This window comes from Gadus morhua, chromosome 16, assembly GCF_902167405.1.
Source record: "Gadus morhua chromosome 16, gadMor3.0, whole genome shotgun sequence".
Classification (NCBI taxonomy): Eukaryota; Metazoa; Chordata; class Actinopteri; order Gadiformes; family Gadidae; genus Gadus; species Gadus morhua.
In genome coordinates this window covers 23684832-23702131 of record NC_044063.1, presented here as the reverse complement: position 1 = coordinate 23702131, position 17300 = coordinate 23684832, and the positions used below count along the sequence as shown (strand labels likewise).

General features: G+C 43.5%; 1 protein-coding gene across 2 annotated transcripts; it reads right to left on the bottom strand.

Moving 5' to 3' along the window:
• Positions 1-720: 720 nt before the first annotated feature.
• tbx4 (T-box transcription factor 4) lies at positions 721-16718 on the bottom strand. Of its 2 annotated transcripts, none has more exons than XM_030337356.1 (9): positions 16476-16718; positions 12187-12381; positions 11672-11766; positions 6453-6572; positions 5692-5839; positions 3366-3518; positions 2996-3084; positions 2599-2840; positions 721-2518 (listed from the first exon to the last, which is right to left on the bottom strand). In XM_030337356.1, the coding sequence occupies exons 2-9, from the start codon at positions 12328-12330 to the stop codon at positions 1842-1844; spliced, it is 1668 nt and encodes a 555-aa protein (XP_030193216.1). In that variant the 5' UTR covers positions 12331-12381; positions 16476-16718; the 3' UTR covers positions 721-1841. The 2 variants fall into 2 exon arrangements, with proteins under 2 accessions (XP_030193216.1, XP_030193215.1); XM_030337355.1 differs by lacking the exon at positions 16476-16718 and adding an exon at positions 12616-12930.
• Positions 16719-17300: the final 582 nt, after the last annotated feature.

The following is a 17300-nucleotide window of genomic DNA, read 5'->3' as shown; positions in this document are numbered from 1 at the left end:
ACGTGTCCAGTATTTAAGTACTCAAGTGCACATGATTTGTAAGGTCACTTGCCGTTCTTGCTGATTTGTAAGATGGCTCCATGGTGAGGGGTCAATATCCTAGACAGAGGTGGATGGGAGAGAAGTGCTGACGTTAACCAGGAGCTCACCGTCAACATAACTCAGCGTCTAATGATGGAGGGGGAGCAGCACCTCATTTTTCTAGAGTATGCTTCCTCACTTTAGGCTCTGGGTCCCCTCCAACATGTTTGCATCTTTGCTTATCCATCATTTAATCCAGTATTGCATAAACAGGCGAGTCAAAGGCAAAGGAGTTATCAACCAGCTATTTTTACAATGCTGGGAAGCTAGGACCAGTTGGCATTTCAATTCAAATCATCTCGTCATTTGCAGGGGGTGTACAAGTTTGCGTGCAAAACATAAAGATCGCTGTCAGTGGTTGGCATGTTGTTTCATCGTACCCCTTGTCCTACATTAATAGAACAATGGGTACAAAACAAAACAATTGTTGCTATGACTCATTCTTTTTGTTAATACTGCAGTAAAATTTTCTTAAATTGCCTGCATGCATTTCTCAGTGTGCATTACTAACAGAAGCTTAGTTGGCCACCAGTTCTCCAAAAACAGCTTTAAAGGGGCTTAAGTCGACTTAAGAATGGAAAAAAGACCTATAAACATTTCAAAGATTTATTCAAAATAATAATACATAAAATTCCCAATTATATAACGAACCATAGACTTAAAATAAAAGGAACACAGTCAGGCCACAAGCTAATTTGAATCAATTATAACAGTTTGGGTCTCGAAAATGTTTATTATTTTAGGTGTGCAAACATTTTTTTTATTCAAAAATGATATGATGAATCAGTTAGAAGAAGTTTAAGGGATTATGCAGATCTACACGTTGTTTTGATCCCTTTTCTCTCCATGCAAGACTCGTTGGGTCAAATAACGGAGCCGCTATCCCCTGCCTGAACTTCTCTCCGCTCCCTGTTGGGGCTGTTTTGCATTTGCAGACTTTTTCCAACCCGGGTCTTTGGGACTGGGATTTGAGTGGTGCACTCTTTTCCTGTGCTTTAAAAGCAGTTCTTTAAGCCCCCATCTGGTTGGCCTATGATCGCTTTACTGTCCCTCTTTAACCGAGCCTTCTCTTTGGAGTGGTAGATTTGGAGCCAAGCACTTAGCGCACACCACTCTGTTGTGGTTCAGTCTTTTGTTAACATGCAACAGGATAGACCAGCTTCGAGTTATATTGAACAAAATAGACAAGTGCTGCACTCTTGATTCTCATTATCAGAGTGTGATATAGGCGCACCTTAAAGCATCTATAGCCTTTAACTGCTTCAAAATCTTGTGTTATAGATCCCTATGCATACGTTTATCATAGTTTAATTACTTACATTTCTCTATTATTCTCCCTGCTCTCTTGATGGGATTTACCTCTTTATTGGCACACTAAATGCATATTATATAGTCTTGGGGGACAATGGAGTACATTATAAAACCTCCATATTGAAAGGAACTGTTCTTATTCTGTGCATCCACAGAGTTTAGTGGTGATCCACAATTGAGTTGGCACTAGTTAGTTGGCCCCCATTATATCATGGTATACAGTGCTTCAAAACTGCATTTGACACTGAGTGTTCAGGTAAGTCATCTACCTTCTTAACTGTATTGAATATGGCTTCCAATCGTTAGCTTGGCAAAGTCAAAGTGATCTCATCGCGGATACCATCTCATAGCTTTAGCATAGGCGGCTAACAAGAGGCTTATGGCACATCATTGTGATTTGCAGTCCAAATGGAAACTGTTCTCTCTCACGTCACAGTCCTCATTAGTCCTCAGTCGCCCCAGTGCGTCCCTGTGCTGCTCAGCCCCATTTGGTACTGGTACGAGGCGTCCCGGATGGACATGCAGCTCTGTGGAGGATAGACAGAGAAATCTCTTGGAGGCCGGAGAGGTGATCCCGACTTCCTGGGATAAGGAGATTGATGGCTCGATCTTTCTCTTAATCCTGGGACGGTGGGTGAGGAGGAGGAGGAGGAGGTGGAGGAGGAAGAATGCGCGACGGGCAGGGCTCTCTGGGCGGCGGCGGCAGGGTTATAGACCCCGAGGTCGGCCTGCGGTCGCGCTGCCATGGCAACCGCGGCAGGGCAGTGCGGCGAGACCACGGACGCTACGGTGGCGGCGTTGGCAAAGTGCGCCGCGAAGGGCTGATAAGCCACGCCCTCCACAGTCTGCACGCTGTAGCGCGGGTACGGCTGCATGGAGGCCCACATGTTGCAGTTCAGTGATGGGGAACTCAACTCCTCTACTTCCACCGTGCCTGAGCCGGCCTCTGCCTCCGTTCCACCGTACATGCAGGCCTCCCTGGAGCTCATGGCGTCCGGGCAGTAGGGATGGGACAGCAGCGGGGACTCGTAAGAGGGCGCCGAACGGAAGTAATGCTCTTCTGACACGGCAGCCGGCGTCTCGAGATAGGGCCGCTTACATCCCAGCTCCAGATGCCTGGCGTTATCTGCAATAAGAAACCGTCAGGACCAGGACTTTAGAGCATGATCAACAGCATGGGGAATGGGGAGGAGGCGAATGACACACCTGCTCTGTGCTTGAAGCGGTGATAGAGAAGCCCAGGGTCTCTGCTCTGGGGGAAAGAGCTGGAGAGAAGGTCTTGGGGGTCTGAGTTTGAGAAGTGGGCCCCGGGATCTGTGTACTGGTAGGAGGACAGCACTTGGGGTTGCCCAGTCAGGACTCCAGTTCCCAGCTTCCCTGCTAAGTGGCCATGTGAGGAGATGAGTCTCTGGCGAACCATATTTTTGGAGATCACGGGATAGTCTTTCCTACAAATTCAAAAATTGAAAAACAAATTGAAAAACAAGAAATTGGCTACCAAAGACATTCTGGTGAACATTTTCAAAATGATACTTTGTTTATTTGCATATGAGGAAATCTTTTTAATCTTGTATTCTTTTATTAGTTTGCTTTCAAAACATACCCCTGTAGTCGTGAAACGCGAAGATCTCCTTCTTCACTCCCCCGAAACCCTTTGGCAAATGGATTATTTTCTATCTTCAGCTGCGTGATCTAAGAAGATAAGGTTTCAATTTTTATATTGTTCAACAAATGAATCCAGTTAATAGTCGAAATTCTTCTTAACATTGAATCTGTGGTATATCATAGGTTTACTATGTGTTCCCTTTTATCTCTGTTGTTTAGCATGAAGCAATATTGTTAAACAATATAGTTTGGTCCAAGTATCAGAAGTTACTCTGTGGACCATGTCCTGTGTATGGCCTTTATGTAGTGAGTGAACAGGTCTGCGTTTGGTAAGCATGTATCTGTTGTTATCATGCTCATGCTCATACCTTGTGGTTCTGATAAGATGTGACCGAGATGAAGGCGGTTTCGTGAAACACATGAGTGCAGTAGGCAGTGTTCTTGGAGCCAAAGGCGTTGTTCTCGTCCGCCTTCACTATGTGGAGCCTGGGCTGGTACTTGTGCATGGAGTTCAAGATGATCTGGGGAGCAGGGGGATAGACAATACGGCTACAGAGATTGAAGCACTTGTAGTGTTTGTGAGTGAATTTGGCCAGATGCAACTGTTGAGCTGCTCACGTTTTCAATTTTTGGTTTTCATTACTACTATTACTATTTTTATTTTTTGTTTTATTTAAGTTTAATTACTAAGTATTATAGTTATGCTATCAATATTTAGTCTTTGTTTGGATTGGATTTGTAAAACTTTTACTCAATCATAGTAAAGAAAGATATTTCTAATTATTCTTTCTGACTGAACAAGCCCACTTTCACAATATCTTGTTTAGTTGTGGGTCATATTGCCTTGAGTGACACAATTCCTCCTTTACTTGAGTATTAAAACTATTTCAAACCAATAGGATTAGGAAGGCACTGCAGCCTCAACCTGGCCAGATATTCATGTGCTAGAATCCCAAATTGTAGAGTTACTGATGAGCACCTACAGTGACCGTCAGCCTTCAACCCCAGAGTTTCTCTCGCAGGTAACAAAGACCGCTGCACCCAGTGTGAGGGCTCTTGAGTGCTAAATGTGTGGGCTGCAGGGGTGGTGCTGGGGTCAGCTCAGTGGCTCCGGTCTGCTCAGTGCAGCCTATAGCCGTTTGCTCAGTCGAGCGTCTCCAGCAGTGGGGTCGGGTCATCACTCGTCCAGCTCTGTCAGGGGAGATGAGCGTCAAGCTGACCACCTCACCTCCCTTCTTCACCTCCCAGACACGTTGGTGCGGCGGCTAGCAAACCCTAGAAGAGAATGCAGCCTCATGGGCGCTCTCAAAGAGAGGTAAACCTGAAAGGCTTCAAGTTCATCGATGGATGATCGCAGCGCTTGCGTGTTCCCGTCGCTCGGGTCAAAGATAAACCGCATTGGCCGAGCCGACGGAGTCCCTTGTCTGACCTTTCCTGTGGTGTTTTGGAATGCCTCTGAGACTGTCTGTGAATTTGTCATTAAATGGTAGATCCAGATTCATTGGGAACTTGAATCCACCCTTTCCTTAGACGGAAATCTTTACGAGCTTAACATACCAGCAAATACCAAACTATAAAGGCATGGGGAAAAATTCATGGCAGGTACTGTATGTGGGGAATGCATTAAAAACATCTGACAAAATGCAGACCACCAGTAGTGCGGCGGTTGTATAGGCAGACCACTAAAAGAGTCGCTGGTAGTTGTCGTTACCATTGGATCAAAGAACACTGGTTCTTTGGTCAACAGCCCTTGAGGATAACTTTTTGAAACAGGTTTATATGTGTTAACAGTGAAAGGCGTTTCCTGCGTTCTGCTACTGGTGCAACTGTTCTCTGGGCTTCAGCCTGGCCTCCAACTCTCTCTCTCTCTTCTCTGCTCATTACTCGTCCCCATCATTGGTCAAGCACTGGACTCAATGTGACAGCGTGCCCCGCCACTCATCTGAGAGGTTATGAACCTAATGAGCCCGCCCACTGACGGGATGGCTTCAGACAAGCTATCCTGCAGTTCCCCTTGGGAATGCTGCCACGCTCGCAGTCTGTATCTCGCTCAGCAAGCAGGCCCAGAAAGGAGCTCTTGTCCAGCAGCCACCTAGCACCTCTCCCTCGTGTCCTCACCTTCTCTCTTCTGCTCCTCAACAACTTTCACTCGCCATGGCCCGTGTGACATTTCATTATCTACTCGGATCATAGATTAAGGATGATCAATAGATTGACCTAGACATTTATTTGGAATGTATATTTTGTGTCAAACGTTCTATCTTTTTTTTATGGAATATACAATTTTATTTTATTTCAATTGAATATAAGTCTCGTTGGTCAACCATATGCATTTACTGAAAGAGCCAAGTATGACCTACAAGTCATAGGTTCCTGACCCCTGGTCTACTCTAGAGTTTACTAACTCTATATATAAGTATAGTATATAAGTCAATTTCCTAATAAATCCCATCATTTATTTAACTAAAGCCAGTAATTAAGTAACTACCTATGTCTCTTTTTTGCGACACCTAGCTATTGATTTTTTTTTTTTCATCATCCTCTAATTAATGGCCAACTTGAGGTTTTCAATGCTGAACCATGGATCATACCATTTGTGTTTCCTATTTGAGTTCCCTAGTCTGATTTCATGGTTTATGTATATTTGTTTCTGAGAACGTAAAGGCGGCTTCAGTTTCCAGAAAGGTAACTCACGTGCCCGAATGGGTCCAAATGGTTGTTGGTCAGCTTGAGCTTTTGAAAAGACACCAACTGCCTCATCCAGTGTGATCCTGTGGCGGGCGAATCAGGATGCACATAGAGCCTGCCTGGCATTGCAGGCTCCGCCTTGCCTGCTACCATCCTGTTGGAGGAGCAGAGCAAGTCATCATTATCCACTGACTGAATTCACTTCATTTTATTGGTGCACAGTTTTGAGATGCAATACGATACGACCAATAAGAACCTGCTAACTTTCCATGTCCGTCTCTTTAGCCAATCGTTACTTTTATATCCATAAACCACAGAACAGAGAACGCTGAACTAGTCTAAAAAAACTCTGTTCCCTAGTGGTCTTCGTCATGATAGAAACATTTGTTTTTATTATGGTTCCCTATGGTGTCGGTGAGAAAAGCCAGAGTTCTCCTTAGCCAAAATAATAAACTATTGTCCCTTAAATGAGAACCAAATTGCTATAAAATGGCTGCATTACTCAGAGAAGTATGTTTCATTGTGCTTTTCTCTGGAAAACATTTGCGGTGTGTTTTGCAGTTAACTAGACCTAATGTTAACATCCTTCGAATCGAATCGTGACCTTCTCAACCTCCAGGCTCGTTAACCACTGTCATCCACACTGCTCATTGATTCACTTCTTTACAGGCAGAATTGTTACAATGTTAAAAGATACCATGACCGCAGTTACAACGTGCTTACCAGAGCACACAACGCCACAGTATCACAGCCTCCTTGGAACTCACCACTTGTTATCACAGAACTTGTATCGGTGGTCGTCTGCTGGCACGATGTCTGTGAGCAGGATGTACTTGGTCTTGGGGTTCATTCCCGTCACCTTGACCTTGTAGCTGGGGAACATCCTCCTGTTGGAGATCACATGGTGAGAGGTGGAGGAGATGCCGGCATGGCTGCGGGATTTCACTCCTACCCATTTTCTCCACATTAGGAAAAAACAACACGTTTGAAACAGTGATGACCTCAGTAACACAAAACAGCTAATCTTGGTGGAAGATTGCCAATGTCTCCTTAAGCTATTAGACTAATGAGGATTAGTTTGCACTCTGTGTTCAGAGGTCTACCATATGTGCCTCACCTCCAGAGTTCAGAGAATTGTTCCCCCTAACCAGTGATTTGTTTAATTAGGAGGAATATTTATACGAAGAACACTTTGATCATTAGTCCTCACAAAATCAGTTTCACGTTGAACTCATTTAGAAGCTTCTTCGAGATCAGCTAATTTCACTGAAGGTCTACTCTTTTGAAGAGAGAACGTTGTTAAAATAAGATAATCTGTCGGGTTGTTCGAGGAGTCCCTTGCCAGGATAAGTGAAGTATCGTCACAGATAGTGCGCTCTGAGATCCCATTGAAGCACTGACAGGAGGGAAACTGCGTCCTGATCAGAGGTGTCCCGGATAAATCCTGGGAACCGGTGAAATAATCAAAATGAAGTGGATATATCGTTTTGGTTTTGCCCTTAACCCTACTGAGCACAAGAAAAAGCACAGGGTAGTAGGGATCTTTTTTATGTATGTTATTTTCTTTATGTCCTTTTTTTTCATTTAATGTTCCTGATGTATTTGTTGAACCTCCCTCAGGCATATGTCTAGACAAAGGCCTGAAATGAGTCATTCCATAATGTGTTTGGGAATGCACTGAATTCATCTATCAATCTATTATCTATCTATTATCTATTAAGGAATTACAGGTTGAATATGCTAATATATAATAGAAGGCCATTAAACACAAATGAAGCCACCTTTTTGGGGAAATAAATAACTTTTGAACTCCATGCATATAACGAAGCAAATAAAAAGCTTGCAGAGGGCTTCTGTAAACCTTATAAAGGCCTAAGTGCTTTTTAATGGCAACCGACTCGGACAGCAGTTTAGACAGCTGACGCGTCACGACGACCTCCAGTTTACATGGTTGTGTGTATTCATAGCAACAGAATCCAACACTAAATTGCACCCACACACCTCAAAACCATAACCACAAACCATCCTACTCACCATTCTGATCTGTTCAAATGGCATCACTTCAAAATGCTTTGAGAGCCAACATTATCTGATCATGTTACTGTAAATACAGAAAGAGAAATGGGTTGCGGTAGGTTTTTTAAATCTCTCTCTCAGGCTTCAAATCCAATCAGAAGAGGCTGAAAGACAGGTTAATCTCCTAGGAAAATTCACAACAGACATCTGCTTATCCAAAGCTCCAGTCACACCATTACAGTCAGACCGACCCGCAGCCCACCTGGCCACCATCAGCATTGGCCAACCGTTGGCCAGCTGAAAGGTTTGGGGGGACTCAAGAACATACATGCTACTATGTAGTTGGCAGTAGTCGTGGTGGTCGTGGTGTTTCAAAGCAAATTTTCTGCCAAAAGGGTCAGACGAGACGCAACGGAGTGGTCGGATAAAGGCAGTTGTTCGTTGGTTTGAGTCTGGGAAGTGTGAAGGCCAGTCAGACCCCTGATGAGGTCACCATCAGGCCTACAGTTAGACCCACCATGAGGCCACCATCAGCCCTACAGTCAGAACAACGTGGAGGCCACCATCAGCCCTACAGTCAGAACAACGTGGAGGCCACCATCAGCCCTACAGTCAGAACAATGTGGAGGCCACCATCAGCCGTACAGTCAGAACAATGTGGAGGCCACCATCAGCCCTACAGTCAGACCCACATGACCACCATCAGCCCTACAGTCAGAGCCACGGCGAGACCACCATCAGCCCTACAGTCAGAGCCACGGCGAGACCACCATCAGCCCTATAGTCAGAACAACGTGGAGGCCACCATCAGCCCTACAGTCAGAACAACGTGGAGGCCACCATCAGCCCTACAGTCAGAACAACGTGGAGGCCACCATCAGCCCTACAGTCAGAACAACGTGGAGGCCACCATCAGCCCTACAGTCAGAACAATGTGGAGGCCACCATCAGCCCTACAGTCCGACCCACATGACCACCATCAGCCCTACAGTCAGAGCCACGGCGAGACCACCATCAGCCCTACAGTCAGAGCCACGGCGAGACCACCATCAGCCCTACAGCATATTTGGTCGTCGTGGTTCTCTTTTGAGGAGCCGCATCGTAGAGCTTGCACTTGCACAGCCAGGCGGCACATGTGCAGCCACATAAATCATGAATGAAAATGAGCCAAAATGCACAACAGTTCTATGAAGATATTGTGTGGGCTGGCCGGATGGGGTTGGTGGGCATATGTTTAATCAAAAGTCCACATTTTTAAGAAGAAAAATAAGAAGGCTGATCCTTCCTGACTGCTGAGGGAGATTTGGTGAGATAGGAGCAGCGTGTTTCACAGGACAAGTTGAGGTGACAGAAAGAGGAGAGACCCCTTATCCAGAACATGACCGTAAGGTGCAATGTCGAGGCTAATTAAGGCTTACAATGGCCGGCGACCACAGTTATACACTGATAGTATCACAATATCTGAAATATCTAACGATTTTTCCCCGGCAGATGCGGTGCGGTTCATGCAAGTATGACGAAAGTGTTTGCGAGTTCAGGGCTAAGCATGAGCGATGGATGTTGGGAGTCGGAGAGTGTGTGTATGATATCAGTGTCAAGACTGTGTGTGTGTGTGTGTGTGTGTGTGTGTCTGTGCCCAGCCAGCTGTTTCTCTTAACCGTCCCACATGCCTCGTCCCTCCAGCTATCCATTCCCTCTGTGGGAATGTCCAGCAGCCAGCAGACATCAAAAGGAGTGCGGTAAAGAGGAGAGGAGAGGGAGATGGGGGGGAGGGGGGTGTGATTAAATGCTATGACCCACGAGGCGCTGCCGACTGTGGGCGCCGGAGCCCTCTTATCACCCCGCCGCGGCTCCCTCTGACGGCCTGTGTACAGAGAGGAGAGAGTGAAGGAAGAGCTGCCCCGGGCTTTGAAGAGGAGAGGGAGAGCAGGGGATTAGGTCCCGTACGATGACACTCACAATAACAACTCCTCCAGGCACAGCTAGGTGCACGCCGCAGGATTCTGACTGTATGCATTATGAGTGGTAATCAACTGTCAGGTCCAATCGCTAAATGACGTGTCGGTGCTGGTGGACCTTGAGTGCACATAACTTACCCCCCCCTCCCCGGCCATTTCCCTCACCCTCCAAGGCGACTGTGCTGCTAAGAAGCAGGAAGCACTGAATTTGGTCCAATCGTTGCACTCAGCAGGGGGTTGAGGATTGGCCCGTTGATACCAGGTTGAACCACTTATCACACACACAGCTTACCTGTTTCATGGAGCTATTTAAAAGTGTCATGGTAAATATGACTTTACGTTTAGCACATGAGTTGTGTTGCATGTGTGTGCGGAAGTCAAAGGATTTTGTTGATCATACACTTGTAGGTTGATTCCTACATTCTGTTTACTCTGTCGTGTCGCTGGTCGACTTGTTTAAAGTATTGATCTGAAGTTGTGAGATCCACTCTGAGAGGCGAACAGCGCTACATCTACAAACCTAGTGTGGGAAACTGTGAGAATGAGAACTCTAACCAGGTACACTCAACTGTTTGCTCTTTGGTAAGTCCTACAGAGCTTGATTTACGGCTGTGCTTAAGGCATTTCTTCATGTCTGCCGACGATTGGTTGCTTTTCTGCTATGCTCTGTGCCGAGGTTGGCCTTAATATTCCAGTAAGAAAGAACACACCACCTCAGAACCGTCTGTCTTTCAAAAAACTAACTAGCCACTCAACTATTTCTTTTGCAAACACAAATGTTTTTGAAACCATCTATTTCATGATTGATGATTGTTTTCTCCTATACATTTTGGTTAGGGTTTGTATATTTCTTCAACTTACTTTTATATTGTTACAAGTGACTAGACTTTCCCTAGAATAGTAAGCCTACTGGCTGAACCAAAGTTAGTCATGTGACGTAAAGTTTCTTCAGTGGACATTTTAACAAATGTTATTGGCACTACAACTACAACATCAGCTAGTTTCTTATTTTTTGATACTTCCTAATAATATGTGGTGCATGTTGTGCTATACCATTTGCCTCAAGCAGTAGTAACAAATGTATTTTTACAATGGCTTCATAACGTTAACTTCAACCACCCTAAAATGCTTCCTTTCGATTTAATTTGGAAAGCTTTAATGTTCATATAGTTGCTCATCTTGAACTCCAATCAAGTATCAAAGGCAGCAAAATTTTTCACTCAAGATTACTACAAACGTAAATCATTTATCATAATTATTTTTTCCTTCTATCCTTGTATTTTCCGAAAGGTCTAGAAAATGTAAACGTTGAGTAAATTAGGAAATTTCTATTTATCCAAATTAATTTAGATATGAATGCTTCATAAAAAAGCCATTGAGCCAGTTGTTGTTAAATGTAGTATTTAAATTACTGACGAAGGAAGAGAACAATAAAAACGTATCTAATCTGAGGCGGAAGGTCCCTTGAAGTATTCACCCCCTGGGTGATGTCCGAAGGAAATGTTACCCTTGGGTAACGTTATATCAACAGAGAAGAAAAGTCTTTTTTTTTGTTTTCAATTGTGCATTTACTGGCCCAAGAATGTTCCTGTTCCTTCCAGAAAGTGTTGGCGCCGCTTTACATTTTGCAACAACAAGGTAAGCTGTACACACATTAGTACAGAATCACTTTGAGATAGTTTTCTCTGTCATTCGGCACAAAAAACAATATCTTAAGGGCCCGATTCAATATACCTTGCAACGCAATAATCATGTTGAGACAATGTTTGGCCTTTTCTTGTTATTGAGCCCTAAAGTGCTGTTATGGTCAATTGGGAAAATAAGAATTGTTTAAATACCGTGAAATAATCCAATTTTTATCGATATTTAACTGAATGGATATTGCCATATCATTGTCATGTATATCTTATTATTAACCTATGTTGATATTTGGCATCATTGTTAGCTAAACTGCATGAGTTTTTTTATGTAATTTCTTAAGTACCATTGGTAGAGAGGGCTTCTGTACTCACCTGCCTGCTTTGGTAATGATCATTTCAGTGCCAGCTTCATGAAACTTCTTCCATAGCTCCCTCTCGTGAAGAACCACCTTAATGTTCTCAATGTTCTAAGAAAAAAATACATTCACAACAACGAATGGCTTTCAACACAAAATAAAAAGTAGTGTGACCATCATTCTTAAAGCAATGTCTAAAGTGGACATAGCCAATTAATATTTGGACAGACAAAATAATAATACTTAATCAATCTCATATTTTCACATAAAATGTTACTGGAAAGACAAAATAGTGCTATATATGTTACATATGGAGGCATTCAGGTATGCATTTGATAAAGGACAGACGTAGCAAACAGTACAAATAATAAAATGTGTTTTGTGATAAACATTTCTTCCTCTACCTGTGTTTTCTTTATGTTTTCATTGATGCCTTCTTCGAAAAACAAACAGCCTCTATTTTAAGAGTGGGTGTATTCCTTTGTATGCATGTTTTTTAAATAAACGTTTAATAATACGTTTTTCACTAACCTGGTCTGCCTCGTTGCCACTGGGAATGTTGGAAGTTACAGCCACGGCCAGGTGTGAGGGGTTGGGAACACTCTGGGTCCCCTCCCTGGCCTGGGACCTGGTCACATGGTCATCTATCACAGCTGAAGCCTTCTCCTGGAGCATCTTTTGTGGCGATCAAAAGACGGCTCGGCTTTCCGACCAATCAACTAATAACTGTTAAATCCAAGAGAGCCACGTTACATACAGGCAACTGTTTGCTGTTGCAATCATCCATCTGTCTTCGTCTCCAACACACACACACACACACACATACACACACACATTCCTTTCACGGTTGGAAACCTATATCTGAGCTTGCGAAGGCAGACCATTAATAAAAGACACCCAAAAAAAACACACCCACTCACACACACACACCATTCACACATTCAGGCAACATGGCCTAACCTGCATTGTCTTTCAAGGAGTGAGAAGATGCAGACTCCACTCATCAGGACCCAAGACGGAGTCAAAGCAATCTGGGGGCTATAGCTCTACCCATTACAGGGCTACTCCACCCCTTATTATCAGGCCTACCACTTTACTTTTACACACACTTTTTTCTCAGTACATACACTTGTAAATAAGAGTGTGTGCCTCTGTGGGCTGTCACTTGACATCCTGCTCAGCTTCTGGATCATATATTACAGTTGGTTACAATGGATAGTTTACAGGCACTCATTCTCTTTGGAGAAGAGGTTCACATGTGGATATCCTAGCACTCACTGCAGCTGAAGTAAGATGGGATGTGCTGTCTATAGACCCATGTGTATAAGTCACTTCTCAATGCTATGGCTGCTATGCTATATGTTCTCATACAATTCAATTTGTGAATTTGCTTTCTATTCCAAAGTCATTGGGATAAAATAAAATATTGAGTTTGGCTTTTGAAGTGTATAGTTTGAAATTGGCAAAAATAGTGCAGAGATTAATCATTATGTTAATAGTGAAGGGTAACAATTTTCTGTTTGTGGCAAAAGTTTCGTGGATACCTTATAGTAGGCCTTATATTTATTCATTAAAATGTACTTAACAGAACTTTTTTTTTTATTATTTGATGGTAGACTAGAAATACAATATTTCCATGTTTGTATTTAGGTGTATTTAGATATATGATTATTGAGTAATGGCTCAATAAAAATTAAAACATTGTAATGCCCTATTGGAACAATACTTGCAACAAAAACAAAGACAAATAGGCTATAATAATTCCCTTCATCCCTTCAATATTAATAGATCTCACTGCTTAGACTATGGGACGATGGAAAATGACCCGGTAAGACCCAAGTGCTCGCATTAACCTGCTGGCGGTTTTGCAGCAGCACGTTTCGCTGCCCGTGAGACCATAAGGCCCACGCACACATCTCCATTTCCTAATTGTTTGAGGTTCAACGCAACCGTTCGTGAGAGGTGTGACTGCAAGTTATCGGGTGAGAACCCCGGGGTGCCATCTTCCACTATAACACACAGACGCAGGCCTATAGCGGTTGGAGAGATCATATGAATCTCTGAAAAAAAAAAGTAGACCTATTATTACAATGATTCTCCCCTACTCACACATGCTGAGTGTTTTCCATAGTTTCAAAAGTTTGAATTCTTAAATTGCCATTGGTCATCATTTGAATCTCCTCTATGGTTTTCAGTAGACTGCTGGGCATTTAATGCTGGTGAAAGAAAACTCAGGCTGACGTTCAGTCTTTTTGGCTCCCGGGCTGTGATTGGCCAGATTTCGATCTGACCCGATTTCTTACAACTGAATTGGATAAGTAAACATTAACTGGAAAATATGGAAAAGCGTCCATTGGGCTGCGGAAGCTGTGTTTAGTCCTGCTCTAATGCGCGAGGCAGTGAGACTAGTGTTGGGCCCCTGGGGTTCCTGCGTTCAGCATGATCACAAGGGACATGAGAAACACTGGATTGGTTTTAAATATAATAGCCATTACATTATTATTATAATTTAATCATAAACATTATCCTTATCTCATATCATCGGTCAAAGAAAAAAAATACTAGAAAATACTATGTGATAGAGCCTTTTGTGAGGATTATCTCACTCAATGCTGTAGTTATTTATTATGTGAGCAGACGACAGACTAACAAGCTACAGTCACAGGCTTTGCGGTTTCTATTTGGCAGCCAGTATAAGGTGAAATCAACTAATTTGTTTAATGTTATTAATCCAATGGAAATATTTTTTTCTTTTACCAATACTAAATGCTCTAGTTACAACAATATGATGTGGGCCTATTCTTTTTCCTGATGAGGGTTCTGCAGCGAACATGGCTGTGACATATAGCTCTATGGGTTTAATATTATTAATCCATGGGAAATATGCTCACTGGTTTTGGGCCTGTAGTTACTGGCTGATTTCGCATTTAACGCGCATCCCGCTGAGCTAGTCTTTCGGATTTGTTATATTCTTTAAATGAATTGTTCTGTCGTGTTGTAAGCCTACATAAATAAATCGAAAATGGCAAATAGGCCTACGACTTGCAGCTGAAATGCGCAATGTGTGAGGAAAAAAATGTAACCCACTCAATTATTCTTCCTCTTTTAGAGCTGTTGTCGTTGGTATCAGCTATTTATTCTCAAGAATTCTTTAACATAAATAAATCCTGCTGAATAAGAAATGTTTGATATTTTTCTCAGCAGCCATATTCCATCTTAAATCGACCTACCCATTTGATTTGACCGACCTCTTGTTTAGTATGTATGTGCTTTAAGGGCTACATGCTTTTTATATAAACATCCAATTGAATCAGAAACAAGAATATGCCTTACATCCTATTGTTGTTTCTTTAAGCCAACTTGTTGCACTTCACAGCCCAGTCTGTGAACGTCCGCACTGTTATTTAACCACGTCACGAACCTACGCGTGCACGCACGGACACGCGCATAGGCCTTAAGCCTTCTCACACACAATCTGGCCCATGTAAACAAACTAGAGCCCGTCCTTAGAAAAATGAGGGGGGGGGGGTGTCTGTAAACTCACTTAGACTTGAGCAAAATCTCATAAAGATAAAGTCTGACAGCCACCGCCAAGGACTGTCTTGTAAAAGTGTGTTTCAGTTTGTAAAAGTGTGAAATGGGGCCTTTCACTGCCCTGTCTCACCAGCTCTCTGAGCTCTGTCTGTCGCAGAGGACATGACTCCTTTACACTGCTCTGGGCAGATCTACCTCCATAAAACCCTAAGGCCTCAATAATGTCGATCTGATACCAAAACGTTTCAGAAAACCCGACGAGTGATGGCTATTTTTGACACACGTTTAACGAAATAGGCCTGTTATGTTCCCTGTATACCACCAACTCAAGTCTTTGAATTGTAACGCAGAGATAGCCTCGACATGCATGAACATTTTTTTAATGTTTTTGACGAGAGTTGATGTACCATGTGAGGGTTTTGTGTCCAATTGGAAGGTAGAATCTGTAAATAACATCGTTGTGATGCCACAAAGATGTGCCTGATCGTGGATCAGGGTGTGTGCACAGACCATCTTACTACCCCCCCCCCCCCCCCCCCCCCCCCCCTTATTGCCAAACTCAGGTGTGAAAACATGGCCGTTTGGACATAAACAAAAATAGGTTGGACTATATTGAAATGTATACTTAAGTCTCGAGAAATAGGGTAACATTATAGGCCTATATTTAGTGCTCAAAAGCTGACAGGTGTCCACTCTTCACTCTTGACTGTCAACTAAATACAAATATGAATCTGAAGCTTACACACACAACTCCTAAAAAATATTGACCCCTAATGAAATCAGTGTTAAGATTATTTAACCAACATCAACATTAATAATTAGGCCAACTATCATATTGCATTATTACGTTAGGACTATATCATAGCACATGATAACAAGCTATTTCACCATTCTTTCACCTCTGCTTAAGGCCTACAGGCTATTTACGTTTCAACACGGCTATTAAAAACATATAGGTCTATGGCCATAATAACATTATATCCATACGCAGATATGTTAAATAATTGCATGCACAATCTATTAAGCCTACTCTGTTTTACATGTCATATACGTAATTGTTCTCTCTTCGTTCAAATTAATTGTCCACCTCAGTGAAATTTAATTCAGTCGTGAATGATTCTGTTATCAGCTCCACTAATAGGAGATCCTATTATTGCACTTGATACACCAGATCCCTAATCGTATTAATGCGTTCCCCTTATTAGACTGTGTTGCTGGGGAGAAGCGAGCAGACCACACCACCGACTTACTTAATTGCCAGTAAACGTAACGTGGAGCTACCATACCTCTCAGATACATTGGCTTTAATCCTACTCGTGCCCACTCGTTTCTATCTTCATGAAGTAAACATCGGGATTAGTTCCTCCTCCGGGACGTCCTAAGAGCTGGGGCAGGTGGCCCGGCGTCGCCTCGCAGGGTCAAACCCCTATCTTCCGCGAGATAACGGTACAAAGCAAACTCTGTCACGCGCGAGCGCTCCGTATTATCTCCGCCGCGGTGCGCGTTCAACCTTCCTCCACCAGCAGCCGATCTGCGCGTGCGCACTGTGACCGGAGCTCTGAGAAGACGGCTCTCTGTTCTCAGAATCAAGCTCTCGCACTCATCACGCATACATACTCTCGCGCATAGCACACACACACACACACACACACACACACACACACACACACACACACACACACACACACACACACACACACACACACACACACACACACACACACACACACACACACACACACGGTTTATTTAACGCGCACAATGGTGAGCAGCATTTGTTGAACCACATGATGAAAGATCATTGAGTCATTAACTCACGTGCCGCTCCCCTTCTCCCCGCAGTCCCCGCGCTTCACGAGGGTGCCACTATTGAGAGCATGTTGGTGTTTACGAAAACATGGTGACCAGGCTCCCTAATTTATCAACCTATTATGTCATGGAAACCGCAAAATGCTAACCGTATAGGCCTACTTCAACAAAAACATTCAAAACAACTATTTAAGGTTGCCAGAAACGGGTTTTGTAGGGTAGGGGATCACCTCGCTGTCTCCATCCATCCCCCATCGGACCGGCCGGTCAGCCGCCTCCCCTCCTGGAGGTCATGAAGGGGG

Excerpts from the sequence above, each read along its gene's own strand:
- tbx4 (XM_030337356.1), bottom strand. The coding sequence starts at position 12,330 with ATGCTCCAGGAGAAGGCTTCAGCTGTGATAGATGACCATGTGACCAGG. Across the intron at positions 11,767-12,186 it reads GTGGCAACGAGGCAGACCAG|AACATTGAGAACATTAAGGT; the intron begins GTTAGTGAAAAA and ends TTTTTTTCTTAG. Across the intron at positions 6,573-11,671 it reads ATCATTACCAAAGCAGGCAG|GAGGATGTTCCCCAGCTACA; the intron begins GTGAGTACAGAA and ends GATCTCCAACAG.